Raw genomic sequence first — 23,510 nt, 5'->3', positions numbered from 1 at the left:
TGACCTAAAAACAAAAAGAACCCAAAGGGTCAAGGAAGCATGAGTTTTGCAATTTCCATTTTCTGCCACTACGACATGGGAAAAGCGCAAAAAAGTGTACACAGAAGGCACCATGTCGTCTTACGCAACGTGGTGCATAGAGAAAGTAGTCAAAGCAAGTAGCAGGCACATAGATGTGAAGCCGAGCTAAGCACCGTGTACCTGTCGGGTGCGTAACGTTGATGGCTTCCCTGCGGAAATATGACGCTCGTTGGGCTGGACTGGGCTGTCCAGGGAACGCCACCGTCCACCGGGTAAAAGCGCCGGTACGCCGCCCAGAAGTCTGCGGGTGGAGGCGGCCAGGCACGGCCAGCTGGCACCCAGTGCAGCAGGACCAAGCTCAGGGCTCCCAATGAGAGGGCACGCTGCGGACAGCAGTACAACTCGATTTCCTGCCGGCGGCATTTCCGCTGCGCCGTCCGTGACGGGGTTTTGGCGGCTCGAAGCATAGCCTATTCGAATGTGGCGTGTGCCCCTGCTTAGCAAGATGTCCCCATCTGCGAAAGGCCGCTTGGGGTACTCCCCATCTGTATAACGCCGTACAACTCCACCCAATCACGCGTAACAGCATCACTGATGAGAAAGGGGTTCCATAGGGTGCTTGCCTGTGTATTCGACGGTGTACTTTCTCCTCTCGCCTCAGATGAGTCTCGAATGGTGGTCTATAATGACCGCTTTTGATGGGTCTACCGAGGCGAGACCAAAGTGCCTTTTAAAGTATGCTGAGAACTTCAATACTCATGCGGCGTCCTGAAATATATATGGCAATTTTTGAAACTACGAACGGCACTTTGTTCACCTAGCTGTTGTCAACTCTTTTCTGTGGCACATTGTTTTAATATCGCAATAGCTCTGGTACTGGGGTTGTAGCTGCGCTGCTGTGTCAAAAGACACCACGGGTGTAGATTAAGGGTGTATATTTCCCTAAGGTGCTCTAAACACTTATAATAATGGTGTAGGACCTCCAGAAGCTGCATTTGCAAGGGAAACTGCAGCACTCGATAGGTACGTTTCACACCTGTTCCACTTTGTCGAAAGTCAAGCCTGCAGCGCAGGCGTGTCTCGAACACGGGACTGAGCGAAAGAGACAAACCACTACTAAATAATTTGAATCGTATAATCGGGCACTGTACTCGCTGCTGCGACGTAGCTGTGCAACAAGGAACCGTTTCTTGAGCCGCTTTGTAGGAAATTATGAACAGTTTCTAATACTGCAACTCAGAAACTGCAGACGTTTGCCGCTATTGCATAAATAAATAAATAAATAAATAAATAAATAAATAAATAAATAAATAAATAAATAAATAAATAAATAAATAAATAAATAAATAAATAAATAAATAAATAAATAAATAAATAAATAAATAAATAAATAAATAAATAAATAAATAAAAACATGAGAAGACTTGCTCACGCTTTCATAGTGAATACGAATGAATAAATTGAGCTTATGGTCAGGAGGACGTGCACAGAAACAGCGACATGCCACATAACTAATAAGGTCATAAATGTCAAGGTTATTCAGGACACCAGCGTAAAAGTGCTAAGAATTGGCGCCATGAATGCTGGGCATACTGAACAGATAACACTTGTCTAGAGCGATCGCGCAGCATGATGCTGAAGAAATAACTTGAAATTTTAAATGAGCTGTGTGAAAAGCACGGACGCAAGCTACTTACCAAATGCAAAGAATGCTCCAAATAACGTGCTCCGCAGGAGACCGCTCGAACGCTCTGGACAAGTGTGATCGACTCAGTACATGATACCATCGGTCTACTTTTAATTATCTAGGTTAGAGTCAATGCTGTGGATTTCTGGATGGGTCTTCAGCACGCGCACAAATTGTATTGCGTCTCTGCGCTAATACGACCGCTGCAAGACACCAGGAGTGATCGGCACCAGCGAAGTTTTAGCGAAATACTCAAATGCTCCATACAGGAGAATAAATGCTCCTCTTAAGTTACAATGTAGATTCAAACTTGGGAATCAGCTGCGGAGAGCTGCTGCGTTCGACAGTTTCACCAAAAGAAGCAGCGCACTCTGATGCTTGTATCTGCTTCCGGCCAGAGGAAACAGAGAAATTAAAATACTAGTTAAAGGTTGCTCTAGCCGGAACTCACGCCCACTAAAGAAAATACATGGCCTCGATGGCGCCTTTTTATTTTTTTTTCTTATTTGACCCCGCCACTACTTCGAAAATACAAAGGACTAGAAAAAAGGGTTTCGTGGTACACCGTGCTGGATGTCTACTCACAGAAGTCTATAGCACTGTTACTGTGTGCAGCGAAAACATTGTTCCCGTCCTTTGGATTTTACGAGTTAGATAGATGGCGTACTGCCACTACTCCCGCGATTAACCTTTCCAAGAACTCTATGCTTGTCGGAAGCTTGATTGCGCCTATCCAGTACCACGATGTTCTATAACGGCGGTTGGGCAAATAAACGCTCCTTCACGCGAAAAATCCCACGTAGTCGACTCAGCCGCCGCACCTGCGGGAGGAGAAGGCTCTCTCGACGGCCGTTGGCTAGCACTGCAGTCTAGCCAAAGGCCTGCCGGAGACCAGCCGCGCGTGGCACTCACCTGCATGGCGGTCGGAGGCTGGATCGTCCGACGGTCGGCCGCGCTGCCGGGCTGTCCCTGATGCTGTGACGGTCGTCCGCCGCCGTGTCCGCAGAAATGTGTTCGGCGGACGTTGTCCTCGGTTGGCGGCCGCCCGCGTCCCGGACACGGCCACGCGCATAGAAGTGGTGGCCCCATTTTTGGGTGCCGTGGTGGTCGCTTCTGCATTCGAAGGCACGCTGTGCCGTATGCTGAAAGTCCCGGACGCGCGTTCGAAGCGCATTCAGGCGAGTCGCATCCGCACTCGCTCGTCGCATCGGCGCTCTCAATGCTTCCCCCTTCCCTTCTCATTCCGTCGTGCAGCCTTTTGTTTGGCGACCGCGGTGGTCGTTGGCTCCCCTTGTTGCCACTGCCTGCTATCCTCTCTGCGACGAGTAGCCCCTGACTCGTCGGCCTTGTTTTTTTACCTTCGGCGCTGAATACGGTTCGACCGCGAACGCCGCCGGCTCGTTGCTCTCCTCTTTGGTTTCCCGTTTTTGCTTGAGCGCTGTTTCCTGTACCTTTCCCTGTCCGCTGTCACTGTCGCGTGCACGGTGTCATCGGTTGGCTGCTTCATCCGCGCCCTCTCCACCTGTTTCTCCTCTCGCACGCGCAGCCGTTAGCGGCCGAATTTTGGCGGCCTGGGGTGAGAATAATGAGCATTCTGCAATATAAATGCCTCAAATATGTGCTAAAAAAGTTCATTGCTCCGTGTCTGTCACTGCTGGAGCTATCGGACCGCCAAAGAGTCGAATGATGGTATACGCGTAACGCATTTACCGGTGCTCGTGTGGTTTTCAGTGTAAGTTCTCTTTTCATCCTATACGGCGACCCACGTACACCGCTTCCGCGTACGACCATCTACGCTCATTTCGACAAGGACTAAGCACAGGGACACGGGATATCCCACGCGTGTCCAGGCGTTACCTCGCCATTCGTTTCTTTTTGTCCGCGTGAGGCACTGAGTTGATGGCCAGGTTTTACATTTACGCTTGAGCACACACTCTCGTTAGTTCCGGACTTTGTGAGGGAAAACCACGCGCCCGCCTAGGCTCGTGCTTCCGACGCTCGAGATGGTTGTGTGGAACGAAGGGCGCTCGGTGACAGGCGCGCTATTGAGTGGCACACGTGCTTATAACAGCTCGCTTGTTTTGCAGTCGGTGATGTGAGCTTGCCTTGTCAACAAAGCAACAAACGAGAGGGAGAAAGAGAAAACAGAATAAAAGGTAGCCCATTCAGTCGGAGAGCTTTGTGCGCACTCTATTTCTGAGAGAGAATTCCGTTTTCTTTAAATTGCAATCCTGAAGAAATCCATTGCACGTACGTAACAAGGAAACTGAGTTTTCGCTAATCCATTCTGTCAGGCGATCACAAAGGGAAGCTTAGTGCTGTCGATCTCAAGGATCGGCATATAGACGCAATGCAGGGTTCAGGAGCAAGTGTTTTTTTATTTGGTGATGCTGCACCTAATAACTAGAGACGACAGTGTTCGTCTGTTTTGTTCATCTGTTTCAACGTTCTCCGCGCCACCACGGTAGAGAGGACGCCAGAAAACGACAGCTTCGTACACTTACCTGTGGCCGCTCTGTGACAAGTGGCTACTGAGTGAAAACGATTTTGGTGCCGTCAATATCCCTCAGGAGATATCAAGCATCACATTCTAAAAGCACACAATTATTACTCTGTCCTTTTGTAACAGCGCGTTCAGTTGATTTTTATCATTTTTTTAACCAATATTGGGGCCGAGTTGACGATAATAGGACGATTGAAATAATGAAAGCCGGACACCCAGGACAGAAGTAACGTTTTCAGTTTCCAACTCAAATAGTATCAGGTTGGTGGCAGTAATGTTGGCAGCCAGTTAAATCGGTGTGTCTGTATTAGTGCTGGTTCAGCCGGCGTGCATATTGGCTAGGTGTCTACTGCATAAATCACAAGCATTTCCTGCGGTATTATTTTGTCCGAAATCATAGACGTTAATGTTGTGCGCATTGAATGGACGGGCGCTGAGTTTATAAGGAATACTTCTGTTTACAAATGGGCAGGTAGAGTATATTTATAGCTCCGTGCGGTCGTGGTAAGCTGCGGTGACGACTTCTGTACACCGGCGACTACAGTGTTAATGCAGTACATGTACTAATTAATTTTCCCGGTTTGATTTTTAGAGAGCGATTGTAATAGGTATGTGGCCGAAATGGCAGATAAGCCCAGTGCCATCACGTCCAAAACATAATGGTGCTGGTATTACTCTATCTGCTTTATGCTTATACGTTAGGGTATCTGATGAACAGCGTAAATATTAATACGAAATGATGAATATGTTGGTGAGACCAAAATGTAAACGCAAAATGCGGACTGAAAAAATGAAGCCTCTACTGCGCATGTAAACGTTAGTGTGGTGCAGTAGAGGTGTCCACAGAGAAATTCGCAGATACTGCTCCTTGCCTGTTAAACAATTACTAATACGAATGCATAAGCAGGCTATGCAAAAAATAAATAATGATAATAGGCGATGATGGCAATTAACGATAATGGTAATAATATTTACTATTACTGAAAATATTCATAACACAGGCAAAAATGATAAGATAAAAGTGTAAATCAATAAAAACAATAGTATAAAATCAAAAATAAAATTAAATGCAACTAAAATTACATAAAATAAAAACACGAAAGTAAAAAAGTAAAAATTAAATCATCGTCGTGGTAGCGCTAATGATTTTGCTTCCCTTTAATGCAGTTTCTACAGTGACCTCCAAGTTTTTTTAGCACTTGATCGTAAACACAAGGTTGTGTAATTTCACTCACGGCCAGAGGTTCAGATATTGGAATAGGTGCATACATTCTGGGTTGTTTTCTTTTTTGTTATTGATGGTGCAGGAATACAGAGTGAACGGTACTTGAATTACCACGGGATGCGGCAATCTGCTCGGAAAATTACACAAAAGTGAGCTAATGACAGGAGAAGAAAGGGAATTAGCTTGATGGGTTGGCCATGAACCATCTGATTTTATTCCGAGGGCATCAGCATTTTACGAACGCGCCAGGCGAACACACCAGCCATATGCAGTATGTGAACATAAATCTATACCTCGCCGCGGTGGTACTGGTTAGGGTGCTGGACTGCTAGCCCAAGGATGCGGAATCGAATTCCATCCGCGACAGCCGCTTTTCGATGGAAATGCACGCTAAAAAGACCCAGGTGGTCGAAATTACCGGAGCCATCCACCATGTCGTCTTTCATTGCCTGAGTCGCTTTGGGAGGTTAAACCCCATACATCAAACCAAATTTAAATTTAAGTACGTTTCTCCCGGCGAGAATAATTTGGAAGCTATATTCAAACACTGCGTGCAAGTGGTGTGGGCGTTATTATAGCGATCGGTACAGCTACTTGCGATGCGGGCACCTGCATTTGCTTATTTTCATGCCGCCCGGATGCCGTGCTTGGGACGGTGTACTGAAATTTATGTGGTGATGAAAAGCCGCTTAGAAAGCAGGATGCTAAGCGAACTGCGCACGATGCTGTTGTACTGAAAGATCATAGATTAATGTAAAAGAAAGAAGTGATTGCACCTACACAACGAAGTGCGTCTCAGTACACTTTGCACACCGTATTATAGTTGGCTTACGCATGCTCCCACATTCAGCCCGTTACACACTCCCGCTGACGTTTCAGTCGGGATCATCCGCTACCCTTCCCTTGGTGGCCTCATGGAATACACTCACTGCAATGGCGAGGATCCGAGTCGTTGTTCATTGCGCCTAAATAAACAGGACAAGGAAAGCTCTGGCAATACTAGTGATCCTAGTGAGCCTATTTTTCTATCACGTAGCCTACTAAAAATGTACTACCGCTTAAATAAAGCCTGCGCTATTGGAAGTGAACACCGACACGCGCGATGCGGCAAGTTTTCAGAGGCTGCAGAAGCAACGCTTCAGAATCGATTTTCTCAAGGTAAATAGCGGGCATGTTTGTGCGTATTATTTACCCAAGCGTGTGATCGTTGCTGGGTGCTTGAGCAAAAAGGGAAATTTTAGCCGCGCACTTTGTCGGTGATACAGCATTCACCTAACATTCAGATATAAATCTCGTAGTATTAGGCCTTCCTGTTCTCTGCCACTAGCAACGAGTGCTAGAGGTGCTCAACGCCAAGAAAAGGTGCACATTCCACCTTTCAAGAGCCAATTAAAACACTTTAACATATGCATTTCGGGAATGCTAAGAATATGCAAACGCAGAAAAATTATCATCGGCACGCCTCGCCAAGAACGTACAAGATGGACAGAAATTAAATCTTGCAAAATTGTATTCCAGCAGGATATATACAAAAATAAAGGTTGCTCCATTAGGAAGGGGTATCTCGATCTGTGGCTATAGGTCCGACCCTATGCAAATAAAGTAGGCGATTAAAGTTTGTTGAGCCTTAGACAAGTGCCATGTTTGCATGTTTTATGCAATTCCCCACGTTTAATATTGTCTGCGACATCATATCAAGTCAGCTACTACCGAGGAAGCTGAATAATGGTTACTGACAGAAAGTGAAGCATCAATAGGTACCACGGACTAAATTTCACATGTGAAAGCTAGCGTTAAGTGCTAACCGCATGAAGAGATGTTCTCCACAACGTGGCGTACAATGGCCTCGAACGTCGACACAGAGCAGTGCTGCTGGTACCTTAACGCGAAGCGACGAGACTTGTAGGGAGAGCGGTGCGTTTGGGCAGTGTCCAGCGCGTTACCAGATAACAAACGTATACGCTGGCATGCACCTCATTTCAATGACTTTAAACAGCGCAAAGCATAGTAAATAAAGGATGCGCTAGAGCATCTCTTTCCCTTCCACACCTTTTACTGAGACTTTCACTGAAATGCTTCGATACATGGGTCGCTTCATTGCTTCATTGATGAAGTTATCACTGGTAGTGCCTGATTTGAAACGGCGATTAAAAAACATTTACTCGTAGAATAGATAGGAAGCCACCTATTTATTTATTTATTTATTTATTTATTATCTTTTGGTACCTCAAAGAACAACGACGGGCGTTACATGAGGAGCGGGCTAATACATCACTTAACTAGTTCAGTGATGAATGACTTGAAGAATTCATAGCCGGAAAGATAAAAGCTTCAGCGAGCAAGTGGTTCCAATGTCCTGCAGCCTGGGCCAAAAGTATTTTGAGATGGGCAGTAGTGAATGCTCGAGGTGTATGGACAGCTTTTGGATTACTGGTTCGAAGTGAAACGCGGTGAGTAGGAGTGATGTTATGCGCGCATGATAGGCGTAATCTGAATACACGAACCTTATACGTGCCTGCAATGTCGTCTGCCATTGACTAGTCTCGCGAGCCATTTCCTGGTTATGGGTGAAATACTGTGTCCATCCAGGATCTGAGCGAAAGTGGTTCGGTGGACCTCAGGTCATCACGCGATGCTGTAGCGCGGCATGTCAGCGCACGTTGTGGCCAAATGCGGTTAGTGGTTTAGCGAAGTTATGAGAGAACTAAATGTCGCGAACTGATGGGCATGCCACACACAGTTACTGGTTCTGCTACAGAACTAGTTGCCATCAAGTATGCTGAAGCCTGCCCAATCTCAATTAAGCAAAGACAAAAATTAGGGGGCACTTAAGCTCTGCCTCAAGGCTGTATGACGCGATACCGGCCTGCGGCCGTCTGTGGAGCTTTCGCATTGAGAAATCGACATACTGCGGAATGTGCACTGTGAAAGCCGCTTTCACAGTGCGCACTCGGCGTGTTTGTCGATTTCTCAATGCGGAAGATCCCCAGACGGCCGCAGGCCGCTATTGCGTCATACAACCTTAGGGCAGAACTTAACCGCTTTCAAACTTAGAACGTAGAGGCGCCAGCTGTCATGGAAAGGACGTATCGGGACTGAGTTTTGCACGTCGGACGTAGATGATCACATGACAACAAGGGCGACGTATAGCCTACGTCACGGCTACGTATTTCCATCCTGGTCCTCCTGGCCGTCTCAGCTTTTTTTTTTTTTTTTCGGACTTTTTTTCCCCGTCTTTCTGATGACCCGATATGGTGAATGGGGGAGTAGGAGTAGGTGCGCCACACAAAAAGTAGCGCATGCGACCTCTGCGCACTCATTGCGGTGTGTGTGTGTGTGGGGGGGGGGGGGGGGGGTGCGGTTGCTTCGAGGAAGATGTTTCTGACGTGCTGTGTAGCGTGCTAAAAAGCTCACTCGCAGTTGTTGTTGTTGATAGCACATCCTTATTTCACTGATTTGTATGCGTGGAAAGAGCGAGCTGCGCTCTCTTGCTCCCGCTCATCTTTGCACGTTCTAGTCACCGCGTACACTTTGAATAACCCGAATTGGTTCATACTACGCAAGGCAAAGCAACGCACAGGCGTGGACGAGTAGGAGGCAGGTGCCTTCAATTACTAGGCAAAGCTTTATTCAGCTTGCTCGAGATGAGAAGCTTGGTGACGAAGAGCAGAAAAGAAAAAAAAAAGCGGAAGCAGTGAATGCTTTAGCATTACGCTTTTTATCTTCTATTCATATTTTCTTGCAGGCTTTCCTCTATTGCATTTCTCATTAAAGTTTATTTGCTCAAATTTGCTCAAAACCACTGTGGAACTTTGACTTGCTCGATATTCGCTGAGTCATTCTTAAATATTTTCATTTTTACGTTTTTTTTTCGTAGCAGCCGCCGTATGGCCTGTCCTTCGTCTTCAAACTTTTCGCTCTAATACGCTGAATAAACCCTGAAACAAATTTTTAACATATCACCAATTTTGTATTCACTGGTTCCTTTGAATTGCGTTGCTAGTTTACCTCTAGGCGTGAAAAGGGCTGTACAGAACACTACCAAGGTCCTAAGCATTAAATGACTCTGGTACTACTGTACACGCAGAGATCAGTGGCAGAAAACGCCAGCGGCGAGCGCAGCTCCAGAGGTGCCACGCCTACGTGCTTACTTGCTTTTTGTAAGTCTTCCCGCTTTCATTCACAATGGCAGGTCGTCAAGCCAAACCGAGTTTCTGAAACGAAGCAGTGCCTAACAAAGTATTTCTCAGGGGGTTGGGGGGGTGCGATATCTTCGTGCCACCGGCCGCCTAAAATCGCTGCCTCTGCCCATACGCTCCATCTGCGGCAGCTAGGAAAGGAGGGCAAAAAGTGAAGGAAAATCGAAAGCGCACGCAAAAGAATCCCAGCGCCTGAGCGTCGGTCGCCTCAGGCGGGGAAAAAAAGAAAAGCGCGCTGAGAGGGCAAGGCGGACCAGGACGGCAATGCGTAGTTGTGATCATGGTGGTTCTGATGTAAGTTCTACGTTGCCCTTGTAGTCACGTGATCATCTACGTTAAACGGGCAAAAATTGAGTCGCCGACGTATTAGGTTTCGTTTGATTCCGGTGGCCGCCGCGTTTCGGCGATACAGATTTTTTTTTCCGAAACGCTTTTTACGCGGTATTCGATTCTGCGGTACAGTGACGATTTTTCAGCTGAACAAGCCTTGTATGCTACTGTGAAATGGGCTGTATATACTCACGATGTAGATGAGTTTAATCTTGACTGCGAGGCTTTATGCACTACTCGCGTTTGATATCTTCACCGCCCCAAGGCACGAAGCTCTCTGGGTATAGACAGAAACTTCGTGCCTTCGATATGAAGATGCAGCAGAAGGTAACTACCTCCGGCGGTGGAGGTACAACATACTTAAACGCAGCACAATGTCCAGAATTAACTCTTAATGATTTGGGGGCCACAATCGTTTATCCTCTGTTCGCACTGCATGTCCTGCCCGTACACATGATTTCTACAGGAATATCAACAACTTTGGTTATTTCTCCTAGTTATCTCCCTTTCATATTCCGGATCTGCGTCATATTTGCCTGCCACTTCCAGCGCTTCACTGCCTATTTTAAACTGATGTTCCATTCCAAGGCTGTTGAACAAATCCCCTAGACTTATGCACGTTAGCTTTTAGGCCTACCTTTCTGCGTCTCCTCTCTTGGTAATAATCATTCGTTGCAACTGTTCCCCTGAGCTACTCAGCAAGGCAATGTCATATGCGAACCGCAGATTACTGAGAGATTCTCCATCTACCCTGATCCTTAACTGCTTGCTCCACATTCCATGTCTCTGAATACTTCCTCTAAGCAAGCTGTAACTATATTCCTAGAACCTTTCTATTACCTGGTTGATGGTTTGGATATTATCAATAGTAGAGTACCCTTTCCGAAAACTTACCTCATCCTTTGGTTGATGGAAGTATAAGGTTTTTCTAATCCTATTAGTGATCACCTTAGTAATTGCTTTGTACATAATAGATAGTAAGCTGATTGATCTGTAATTTTTCAAGTGGTTAGCGTCCCTTTTCATTTGAATTGAGATAATTTTAGCATTCTTCCAGGATTTCGGTACACTGGATGTCATCAGGCATTGCGTGTATAGGGTGGCCAGTCTCTAACACAATATACCCCCCGTCCTTCAAAAAATCTGTAGTTACCCGATCCTCCCCAGCTGCTTTCTGATGCTCTCTGGCGTAGCAGGGGGCGACAGGAAATGAGGTGGATGGAGGAGGTTAAGAAGTTCGCAGGGATCAAACGGATGCAGCTAGCACAGGCCTGGGTTAATTGGAGGAATATGGGAGAGGCCTTCGCCCTGCAGTGGCTATAACCTGGCTGATGCTGATGATTGTAGTGCCTTTGAGTGTCATGAGAGTAGATAAAAGGTACAACAATGACACGTAGTGGGGCTTATTTAGAAAATGTTCACTGCGCGCGCAAGCCAACAGCAGCTTCCCTAATTTGACCTAGTCTCGACCCCTGCGGAGCCGTGCTCCCGGTCATATTTTTTTTTTTTTTGTGATCGTGATTCCATGACCGCATGAAAGTAGCTGTTCGGCACTGCGAAAGAAACCGCCCAGCGCACGCGAGAGTGGTTGGGAGCCGGTATTTCGTCTTGAAGGGATTCGCACACAACACTTTCTTCTTCGACTTGATTCTTTTTTTTTGTCACGAATCTGACGGGAAAACTCGTATATAAATAATGCGCCATTACTTTTTCTCCTTGCTACTGCGTACACCACGTCTAGCGGATGAGCGTAGCGGCATCCGATTTCGGGAAATCGCGAGCAGCATCCGAATCACCCAAATCGAATCACGTTTGTGTAATGGCGAAATCTATCCACATTCTTAGGATGGAGAAACTGAGCCGCTTTCCCCTTGTGGAAAGATTTATGTGCCGTGACGACGAACCCCTGCCCAGCGGCGTAAAAGCGTTCGTCGGTAGCTAGCTCTCGTGAGCTTGCATTCGCCATGATTTTGTTGGGATCCGAGTGAAAAACATCTTCCCTGCCCTTTTCTATCGCTGCCGCTCACTCAGGCTTAGCGGGACTCTCCCCAGCAAAAGCTAGAAATGGAGAGCGCGATCCTTCTACCCTTCTAACCCCTCCCTTATATCTGGCGCGTCGGCGCCGATTCTTGGGCTGACCTCCATGACTTGGATTCGGAAAATAAGGTTTAGCCTCAAATATTTAGAGCATAGTGAATGTACTCCATACATTACCACCTTGCTTAACGGTAAATATTCCTTAAGTTACCTTCTTTTTGCTAGCGATCGTTGCGAAATCGTAGACGATGTGCCCCCCTCCAAACATGTCATAACTGATACCGCCGCTAAATTAGAACCAGATGTAAAGGGCTGTGCGTCAGAAAAATGATTCGGAGACCTGTTTGTAATTTGAAGGGTGGCTTTTATACTGACGTTCTGAAGGGGATCGACGGATCTTTGTCTCGTGAAAAACGTTGAGTGAAATCTTTACAAAGCAACAAATTGCCATGACTGCAGTGAAAGAGAGAACGTTTCTTGCGGTATACCGAGTCCCGTAGAAATCATCAGAAATGATTTCGCGAACAGACGGCAGTCCGGGAGAATGTCTAATGTCTCTGAATTGTATGTTGCTGTTAAAAATTAATTGTGAGAAAGTACTCAGCTCCCTTTCGCCACTAGCTACTCTGTGTTAGAGTAAATTTCAAACTCCCTCCCTCCCTCCCTCCCTCCCTCCCTCCCTCCCTCCCTCCCTCCCTCCCTCACTCACTCACTCACTCACTCACTCACTCACTCACTCACTCACTCACTCACTCACTCACTCACTCACTCACTCACTCACTCACTCACTCACTCACTCACTCACTCACTCACTCACTCACTCACTCACTCACTCACTCACTCCCACTGTAACTCATTCACACACAATTACATTTACTTATTCACATACACACACGCACTCCCTGGGGTCTACTTTTCCAGTTTCTCTGAAGCTGGCAAGGATGTATGTACAATTACGAACTTCCGTAGTATAAACTAATGAGAAAAATAAATGAACATGGAGCTGGTATGTGTGTGATGGGCGCACTTTGAACATACAGCCTAAAAAGTGATTGAGTGGAATTTTACTTAAAATGTACTGACAAAAGAAATTACATACATTATTTTCTGGTTATTCGCGCGAATGTTAGCTCTATATACATCCCTCGTAACTGCCAATAAAGAAGACCTCGGGCTAGATGATGCCTGATAATTGGGCATATTAAATAAATCAGCATGTTGGTGCTTGGAATTAGTATATAGACAATAATAATATCGCTGGGCCTGTTAAGTGCATGTAAACTTTCTCAAAGAGGACGTTGAGGAGCACAGGAAAAAATAGTTTTGCTGTGTGCTCTCTAGATGTAGCATGCCAATAAAAATGGCCTACCTTTGGCAGGGGAGATAGCTATATATCACAGCGTTTAATGATGTCTGGTTGCAGTTCTCTACTGTGTTCTGTTTGAAGGCTGAACAACGTATAGTGCACATGCATTTTTGAGTTAGGCAAGAACGTTCGTAGTCGACGCAGCGCAAGGTTTTTGAGTATTCAGTACGAGGTGTGAGAACAAGCTCTTCGCTAGCGACTCGACTTCAACCTCATCTTCCACAAGAGTAGACATGGTTTTTATCCTTTATGACTAGCTTGGGGTGGGGGGGGGGGGGGGGCGTGAGAGGGGCTGCACAAAACGAGCTCATTCCAATCAGCTTCAATCATGTGGAATATACGCCCTTGGTTACCCGCCGTGGTGGTGCAGTGGTTAAGGCGCTTGACTATACTTTTCTCAAGGACGCGGAATAAAATGGAGGCGAAAAGCAATGCGGCCGTGGGCTGTGCGATGTCAGTGCACGATAAAGAACCCCAGGTAGTTGAAATTTCCGGCGGCCTCTACTACGGCGTCTCATAGCCCGAGTCGCTTTCGGACGCTAAACCTCATGAACTAAACTAAACTAAACTAAACTAATATAAGCCGTTTACCGAATAAATGTACGTGTTTATGACAAGATAAGAGTTAAGTCGATTTGGCGCAATCCTTAATTTTTCAGCGGTTCAAGTGAAACTATGTTTAAAATGATAGAGCTCACATAGTTACACAGAGTAGTGATAAACGTCAGTCAGCCTTCCCTGTGAGTGAGGAAATACCTTTCTGGACTTTGTCATTGTACACTATCCGGGTGCCGACTTTAACTGCATATTCGGATGACGACGGAGTTTTAGATTCATTCTTGGTCTTTTTGTCTTGACATCTCATGTGCGAAATAAGGAAGTGAATTGCCACTAATTTTTTTCTGAAAGTTCTAAAGTTCTATCCGGAGATATAAACTGCACATCATGGTGAGAAAAGTCATCGTCCTGCTTTCTCGCGCGACACCTAACTAATAAGAAGGTTTGGGGAGAGAAAAACAGTGAACAAAGTTGGTAGTGCTAAGCTCAACGGCTTAGTGTACCAATCAGCGTGAGTTGATTGAAGTTTGCCGCCGAAATATCCGGAGTGGTTGAAGGCTTCGAATCTAGGCCTGGAGTGCAGCAAGCTGCAGTCCTTGCTTTCTATATCAATACTATTTCCCCTAGCAACGAAATAGAGCAGTCCGAAAAGCCTTTAACGCCTGCTGTACGACGCGACGGCTTAAGCGGGTGCAGCCACGTGTTCAAATTTGGCTTGAAAGTACAAGTAACTGTATCAAAGTGTGTTGCTGGGCGAGTTGGGGACTGATCATGGTAGTAACTGCGTGGTCTTGATTTGGGACTGACTAACACACTAATCAAAATTGTAAGACGGCGGCACAGCGCGAGATAGTGGCTGTTGAATATGGGCGAGGTGATGGCTTGCTTGCCTAATTAATTGGCCGAGGAAGCTGACCTGGGTTCGTATTTCGAGTTTTTGTCGTCATCGAAAGTGTCGCCATCTCCCTCACCTCGTGTCATCTGATTGGGAGAAACGCCTGAGCAGGATGTGGCTACCACTTCTGGTTTCCACCAGTCACATGACTCAAGGTGTGTTTGAATCATGTTTGCGGTCGTATGCCAACTTTCTGTTATGCACTTTATTATGCGCCTGCCACGTGGTGCGCGTTTATACTAAACATTTACCGGAGCGTGATCTTTCGTTCTGCTCGTGCGGGAAAATTGGAGAATATTTGTGCGAGCGGCTAAGAGCACAATAAAATCCGTCGTTTCCCTTGCTTCATTTTAGGTTTCTTTCAGTGATTGTTACGAGTCACAATTGTGGATGAGCCCGGAGGTGACAACCGAAAGTTGATGCTCGTATGCCGTAGAGCATGCTCGGAACACAGCATCGCGTGACGGCGAGTGTTATGGGGGCTTCATTGCCTCAGTGCCTCATTCGTTTCCCCAAGGGAGGCCCCCTATAAACGTTGAGACATGCAGCTTGTGCCGCAAAACTCGGCAGACACACTCTAAGAAAAACACCGGCTGAAGTGGGGAGTAACGTCCACTTTGGTCCTCAAGTCGGGCCGCTACTCCGTGAGAGGAGCAGCCGCGACAAGAAGCATGCCGTCTGCAAATTTGGAGGATTAATGTTAAGCCGTGGCTCAAAAAAGACTAAATAGAGGAGGAACGGGAAGACGAACTGTTCACTTCGCCCCTGGCCTCCCTTCCCGCCTCTCTCGTTGCGCGTTTCAGGTGCAGAGAATGTGTTTCTGGCTCGATGGACAAAACGTGCCTACCATGTTGCTGGATTGCATACTACATGCTGGAATTAGATTTCTGACGCTGGGTGTGTCACTGATATCCGCGATGTACTGGGAGAAGCGCTGTGTGTGCGCTGGGGCCGCACTGGTCCCAGTATCGCTTTGAAAATAGTCGGAAGTCCGGAATTTGGGAGGCGAGAAATAATGCGCATATAAAAAATATGGTTCAAGTAAGCACTTTTTTGCTACGAAGTCGCTGCGAATCAGTAAGAAAACAAAGGCAGTAACTTTTTTCTAGAATTTTCATATTTCGATAGGGCGTTTCCAGCGCTTCGAGAGAGGCCACGATCGCCGCGCCTCTGATATCTCATGACACACTGACGATTAACGTACAACTAAAACTGGAATTGATTAATGCGGGCTACCATGCATAAAAAAACTTCACAGCTGATCTTGAGGGCACTCTAAAACAATGATTACTGCCAAAATGTTCATTGCAGGCTCAATCGCAGGCTCCAAACAGGGCCTACGCATTAGCGAGCGTAGCCTGCACCGCGGCCCAGCATAAACAGCATAAAGAAAAAAATAAAACGAGGAAGAGAGTAGTTTACGAGCGATATGCCTATGAGAGTAAAAAAATAACACGCGCTTGTAATGCATATTATTTTGCGTGTTTCTCAAGCTTTTGCGCTCCTCCTTACTATGCGCATTAACCAGCTGAGCCCTCCGGTCATCGCAACGCTTCCCGAAATGTTTACATACAAATAAGATTTAGTTACCAGCAAAATAGTGTCTTCGCTGCTGCGCTTGCCGGTATTGCAGCTTGGTCGCACTTTTTTCCATGAAGTTTTGTGCTACAGCCTCGTGTTCAGCGAAAATTATGCACACGGCAGCATAGCATCACTGAAGAGCCGGCGTTGGTAAATTTGCCATCGATGCCAAACACCACATGTTAAAATGATTCCAGTGCACAAAATTGTGCGCATAGGCCTCCAGAACATTAGTTGCAAGTCGTGAGAGCATTTAGCCATAGCCTCCTTTATACTCTTAGCAATGATTCAGCAAGCTCCAATGGTCAAGAAGTTGTAATTGCTAGAGCAGCAGCAATGTTGTGCACACTTCGAAACATGATCTCAAACTTATAAACGCGGTCATGATATAGAAAAATATTTCAAAGAATCCCAGTTCTTGGCGTGCCCGAGAGTCCCTTTCTGGTTCTCGTCGGAAGCGGTCGCGGGATGAATCGCTCGGAGCGAGGTGCTTCTTTCAAAGGCGAAAGCAGGGGTGCGCGTGTGCATGCACTGGAAGCGAGCAATTAAAATTTCCTGCGCCTCGCGCGACTGCTACAGAGGAGGAAAACGGAGAGAGAAACCTCGCATCTCCGTCCTTCGGCACGTCACTCTCAGGAGCCGGAGACATTCAGAGCCAACGAAGGGGGCTTTCGGCGTGCGCTGTTCCTCATATTGTGTACGTTGCGGACGTACAAACACGTCAAATTAGTCTTGTGCACCTGATACAACACACCTCTGCATGTATCCGGATGTACGAACAGCTGTGGACGCGACGATATAATCTTCCATTGTGTTAAAAGCTCGTGGCGCAATGCGGAGTTGCTGAAAAGAGATAAATTGAAGCCGACCAAAGGAAACCTTCTATTCGAAGCATTTTCGTGACTGTGACTACATGCAGTTTGTTCTTAATGCGATTTCTGTAGGGCCTTGACAAAAATTCATGGCTGAACCATGACGTGGTTCCTTCTATTTCTTTGCACAAAAGAGTCGGGACAGGCACCGTTTCCGCGAACCGCGGTTATTAAATGAAGAAAAGTGAGGTAAGGCTTGTACTTCGTATTCCTATTACTTTCTGACTATTCAGGTTTCATTTGTATGTGATCCGTTGCGTTTAGCGTTGATTACGATCCGTCCATGGAGTGCAATCTCGCGATGGGACGGGCAGACAGCATCGGCGCATGGTTGTATTCGCGCGTGCCTCGTTTTTGTTTTTTTTTTTTCGCTAAAGCTCCGCTCAAAGGCTAAATATAGACAACTCATCAGCAACATGCACTGATTATTTTTGCGAACTAGGAGATGATTAAGAACAGCCCACTGCTCTGTCGTAGCTAGGCTGTCAAGACTTTGGGAGATCCTTTCCAGCACGGGACGTGCTTGATATGTTTGTGGAACCCTTACGGGAGCATTATTAGAAGATAAGGAGTGTACCGCTCAGCTGAGTATAGGCGCATTCAGGTAAGGAGCGTAGAGAGCGAGGTTTCCTTCGATGCGTACAAGCAAGCAGCAATAATCGAAATTGTTCATATATGACCTTGTGATTTTGCACCCATTGCTGTCTCGTCGTTTTATATAGTACTGTCTTGTTAGGGGATGCAAATTAAGTTAGAAATGAAAATGACGAGGCTTTTGTAAGAAACCACATTTCGAAACATGGTTTTCTCGTGAAGGTACGGGTGCCGAGGAGCTGCTGCTTGGCTTTCAACATATGTCAGCCGTCAATTCATTGAACGTGTATTGTGAGAATACGATAAAAAGGAAAGGTTCTTTACGTCTGCTAAATGTCCTATGACTCAAAGCAGCATTCTTTGCGCATTTGACTTGGTCTCCAGCACAATGACCCAGTGAATGCCTCGCATGCATTGCAGGGCTCGGCAATCGTGCTTCGCTTATTGTTCATTTGTCTGGTGGCAGCTGTGTACTGCTTCACCCTCTCTATAGACCCTTTACAGCGCTAGCGCATGGGCGCTGCCATATTTGATCATGTGCCCCTTCCGCCATCGCCGGCCTTCGGGCCTTCTGGTTTGACGGCTTTCTGCGTGCTGGTAGTCGGCTGCAAGGTGCGGCATACCCGCTATCGCTGGGGACAACAAGCTTGTATACTCCGTTTCATACATCAGGTGCAACGCAGCGAAAACTACGCAAATAGTCCGCAAGAAAAAAAAAAAAGAAGGCGTATCACTACGCGCTCGTTTTGTGGCCGAGTGGTTCCTGCGGAAACGGGCTCTATTCCGAGCACACACGTTTGCAATAACTTGCTTCGCATGCCTAGACATCTTCGCAGTGCGGATCGTATAGCAAAAGTGCGCACCGAAGAACCATTTTCTCAAAAAGTGATGTGCAGCGCGGAGGGCACAGCCAGCGCCATCTAGTGGCACAGCTGCAAGGCTGCGGGACAGCGAAAATGCGACACGAACGAAAACGACATAAGAAACATATAAATTCATTGAAGCCAATCCTTTCTCCCTAAAAAAGGTGCTCTTTATGAAGTTGATGGCAAATATAAGAGGTATTAATTAGGCTTGCAGACAAAATAACTATGCCTGCTCTCGTCAAGAGCAAGCACTATTTTTCATCGCGGAGTCGGAGAGCGCAAACAAGAGCTGTAGCTTTGGCAGTGTTGCACTTGATGTATGAAACGGAGTATAGACAGCCAAAAAACTTCATGTGAATGCTCATAGTGTGTGTGTAGGTGCTAAAAAATGTTTAATTTAACCAAGTATTTCATTTATTGCGTCCCCCTGCCTGCATTGGCTAGAACGTTTTGACAAACCGTCAGCCGTCGACTCGTTTTTTTTTTCGTTTATTAATCAATTCCCTCTCTTGAGCTCTTTGCGGAAAACATTTTCTGTAAAATTGAATAGATTACAAACTGATTATTCCTCAATTATTTTTTATTTTCTTGCGCAAAAGGCGAACGCATGTTCAGACCGAGCTGGCTAAAACGCATTATGAATACTCACAATTTAACATTGTGCACAATATTTACTGCTCAATATGGGCGCGCGTGTAATCCCCGACAATTGACAAGGTATAATTTTACCTCCTGTAAACGTCCTGGCTTCAAAATACTATTACGCTGCTTGAAGGCCGCATCAGGCGCCCAGCGGCGTTCACCTGCGCTCGGGCGAGTCACTGGAATTTGCATCGGAATTCAGAACCCACATTAGGCAGTCCAAGAATGCGGGAATATAAAAATCTTACCATTGTAAATTTCATCATTGGCCCTCATTAGTTTCATAAAAGCAGCAGTTATTACATGCATTGCAGTAGTGTTTGTCTAATGAAAGTTTGCTTTGGTTAGTGGAGTTTAACGTCCCAAAGCGACTCAGGCTATGAGGGGAGGATGCGGAATTCCCCACCCCCTGAGGTTCTTTAACGTGCACTGATATCGCGCAGCACACGGTCGCCTGGGTTTTCGGCTCCATTGAACAGCAGCCGCCGAGGCCAGGATTCGATACCGCGTATCTTGGAAACGGTACCTAATTAAAATAAGCAGATGCACTGAAATGCCCACACTGACTTTCATTCTCTGCACAATCAATTCTTATAAATGTATATGCATTAATAGCTACGTCAATGTACTTCTTAACGCCCTGCGAAAATAACGCGGCAGCAGTGGCGCAATATACAACTCCTCAGAAAACGACAGGGTCGTTCTCGCATTCCCATGGCTACTGCCGGTGCTAAAATGAGCTGGAACGTGAGGCATAGCCTTTCTCTACAATGCAAACACACGTTCTTGTCCCAGGAAGGAACTAGAACTCGTGATTCACCTCCGAAGAAAACGGTGGCCTAGACCATGATGTGCACCTTATGTAGAAATCATCCTCTGTTCTTCCTCCAATAAACAACAGAATCATTAGCTCTACTTCCTCGCAGAATACTTCGACAATACAAATGACACCTGCATCAAAGCAGCGGTGTTTAAAAGTCAGCCGGCATTCTTACACAAGACGCACAGCAGCAGTCCGCACTGCGTGTCGATGCGTTCGGAAGGCCAGCATTGATAGCCGTACTAGTGGCGCCACCTGTTGGGAACAGTGGAACTACTCTCTGTAAACGGTCTATAAAATGTTCGTTTCCCCAAGGTAGGACGACTGGCAATCAAAGCAGGATTTGGCATACCAAGTTTTGGGTCAATTTATCACAAAAATCACCTTTCGGGTGGGGCGGGAGGCCTGTGACGGAGGTATTCGGCTGGATGTCGTAACCCACGCTGCGTGTTCAAGGACCAGTTGGTTCATCAAGGCAGGAGCAAAGACGAGGCGGCTGGAATCCGGACTTTTAAGAGAGATGGGAAAACTTTTATGTACAAAATTTACATGGTAACGTTTTAGTAGGAGACTGACTGGAGCAGTAGTCTCCGTTTTACCGATCCACGACACGCACTTGTCCTCCATTTTATAGGGCTGATTCCCTATGTCCTTAGATGAAAGGCAGGCCAGTTTATGAGGGAGTGTCTTTGTCAGCTCATTTTCTCACACTCACACACACACACACCAATACTGCTTGCATTTGTTGACAGGCCCCTCTGTCAGGTTCTGGCTTGAGGGTGAGGAGGTGGCCGTCTAGACGGCGTAGATGGCGTCAGCCGCTTGTCTCCCAGGATTGCCCCTGGGCTGAGACATCGGTCCCCTCGTCGCCGGGCTGCATTCAGCGAGACCCCTTAGCCGAAAGCTGTCCCCCCCGCTCTTCCTAGCAAGGCTCGACAATTGAACGCACCCGAATTTGGTCCCTTCTACTCCATTGTCCATTCGCCGACTTTGTTGGCGGGACCCCTAATTGCTGCCGCGTGACGAACTGTCACCTCCGGCCGGCCTGCGCCAGGTGCCATAGTGTCTCAACGGCGCCTAGGTTGGGCGCTCATCGCCAGACGATTCCCCCGCTCTGGCTTGGGAGGGCAGCTCGCCCGATCACAACAGAGGGGTGCGTGTCGCCTGCTTTCCGTCTCGATATTTTGTCGCCGCTCGTCCGATCACAACAGCTAGTCCGCCGCAAGGTAGAGGCCTCGAAAGGGGCTACACCTGATCGGTGTTCTCTGAAGAGGCCGCATCAGCTGGGCTGGTCTCCGGTTCCCTCTTCTTTTTTCAGAAGTGAGATACCTGCAGGCCAAAGGTCTCAAGTAGGGCATTAGTGATGATGTCTGCACAATACTCCCACCCCGGCAAAGTAAGAGCACCGCCACCTCCTGAGCTGTGCCAGGCAACCAAAGAGCAAGCCTTAAACCATAGGCTGTAAGAGTCCCCCCCCCCATTTCTGGTCACTCTACGTGCGTCCGGAGGAGAGAGCTGCTGACCAAACCTATGGGGGCGATTTATTACGCCACTCTTTGCAATTTTGAGTCAAATTTTGGTAATAAATAAAGGCAACAGCTGCCGTCGCGATCTCCGGACAACGGCTGAAGACATAAACATCGAGAGATGAACCTACATCATAAACAACACTGGGCATATACTAACATCAAACGATCAAGTGCTGTTAAAGAAACAAAATTATGAAAGTGATATGGCCAAGAAAATTCGACCTCTCTGAGCCTGTGGGGGTTTAAGGGGGGACGGTATTCCACCCCGCTCCTACTCCGCAGGTGCAACGTCCTCGCTGGCGACCCGCGGAGGGAACAAAGAGGACAAAGGACGGGGACACATAGTTAATACTCGAATGCTATTTATTGAACTTGCAAATAATACAGAGCATGCCGGCTAGCTATACATCAACCAGGTTTTCCTTGGAAGGGCAAAGCTACGTAAAAAGGACGTTTGACTCATAGGCTGGGGAATGGGGGTGCGATTTCGGCGGCGGACATTTGAACGCGCCGTGAATATGGCGGCCGGGATCTCCCGTGCGCGCCGCATTCTTCGGACGAAGCCATACCACGGCGTTTGCCGCGGGAGGCGGCGAGAGCGTGCGGTATTTACCGGTCGCTTCGCCGTTGGGAACCAGAAGATGGGCGGTCGTGCACGACGGGTCCTCTCTCGTGCGCAGCGTACTCCGTGCCCGCTATCCCCCGGCATTTGCTGGGAGAGGCGGCGGGAGACGACCGCTCGCGTTGCCGGCTGGATCCTGAAGCTCCCTTTCGTCGTTTCGCGGAAACCGGCGTAGACGTCTTGGTGGCGCATCCATCGTTGATTCTCCTTCCCCCAAGGGGTGGTATTTACCTCCTCTCCCAGGCGGCGCTGTCACGACGCTCGGCGGAGTGGTGGTGACCGGTCGCGGCGAATGGGGAGGAAACTGGTTTTCCGCAAGCATAAAAGGGTAGACTCAGAGGAGCGCCTGGAAGTTATCACTTGGCATTGCGGAAAAAGCCTCGGCTGAGGCCCTCAGCATTCCCATTGTCCTTTCCCTTAGGGTAGCATACTACAATATTATGATCCTGTAGGGTGAGACTCCAGCGGAGCAAACGGCCGTTTTTCGGAGACATGTTTCGGAGCCATGTCAGCGGACAGCGGTCAGTCTCAATTATGAATCAGGAGCCGGCCAAATAGCACTGAAGCTTTTCGTAGCTCTCACTAAACAAGCGCACGCCTTCTCTGAGATGCTGTATGCTTCTTCTCGCGCCGTGAGCTTCCGGCTTACGAACAGTACAGGGTGTGCCTCCCAATTCTCGTCGTGCTGGCTCAGAACAGCCCCCATGCCCCTCTCACTCGCGTCGCACTGCACAATGAAGCCGCGGTCATAGGAAGGAGCCCTCCGCATGGGGCGGCTAGTTTGCAGGGCCGTGGCTCTTTTCCGGGCCCTTCTAATAGCATGATGGGGAAGTTGTATTCGCTTTCCGCCGGTACAATAACACCGATATAAAGCGTGCGTCTTATCTCGCTATAAGAATCTGTTTCTGCCTCGGTGAGACGCGATACGGTCTGGAGCAAAAAGGCTTCTCAGAAGTAAGCTGAATGTCATGCTCTACTAAGTGTGTTTTGCCAGGCGTGTCCCTGAAAATGTCCTCGAAGTCTGAAAGTAGCCGCTGGAGGTCCTCCTTTTGTGGCTCGCCGAGATCTGAATCACCACGTATCCTTTCAAGAACTCCCGTGGAAGAGGTTGTATCCCTACCAGGACATACAAAATCGGTCTCTACCTCTTCGGGTGCATTCAG

At 47.4% G+C, this 23,510-nt stretch overlaps 1 protein-coding gene across 1 annotated transcript in view; it reads right to left on the bottom strand.

Annotated features, from left to right (window-relative positions):
* The window catches only part of LOC146203182 (uncharacterized), a 30,200-nt gene extending 27,382 nt beyond the window's left edge, over window positions 1-2,818 (bottom strand). Inside the window, exons 1-2 of the mRNA XM_084585381.1 lie at window positions 2,621-2,818; window positions 202-404 (exon numbers count right to left, since the gene is read on the bottom strand). Coding sequence (XP_084441507.1) covers window positions 202-404; window positions 2,621-2,797 — 380 coding nt within the window. The 5' untranslated portion in view covers window positions 2,798-2,818. The remainder of the gene's footprint in view (window positions 1-201; window positions 405-2,620) is intronic.
* Window positions 2,819-23,510: the final 20,692 nt, after the last annotated feature.

Source organism: Amblyomma maculatum, chromosome 1 (genome assembly GCF_055883805.1).
Source record: "Amblyomma maculatum isolate TAMU_Amacu chromosome 1, ASM5588380v1, whole genome shotgun sequence".
Classification (NCBI taxonomy): Eukaryota; Metazoa; Arthropoda; class Arachnida; order Ixodida; family Ixodidae; genus Amblyomma; species Amblyomma maculatum.
The sequence above is the reverse complement of the archived record's forward strand: the minus strand, read 5'-3'. Positions and strand labels throughout refer to the sequence as shown.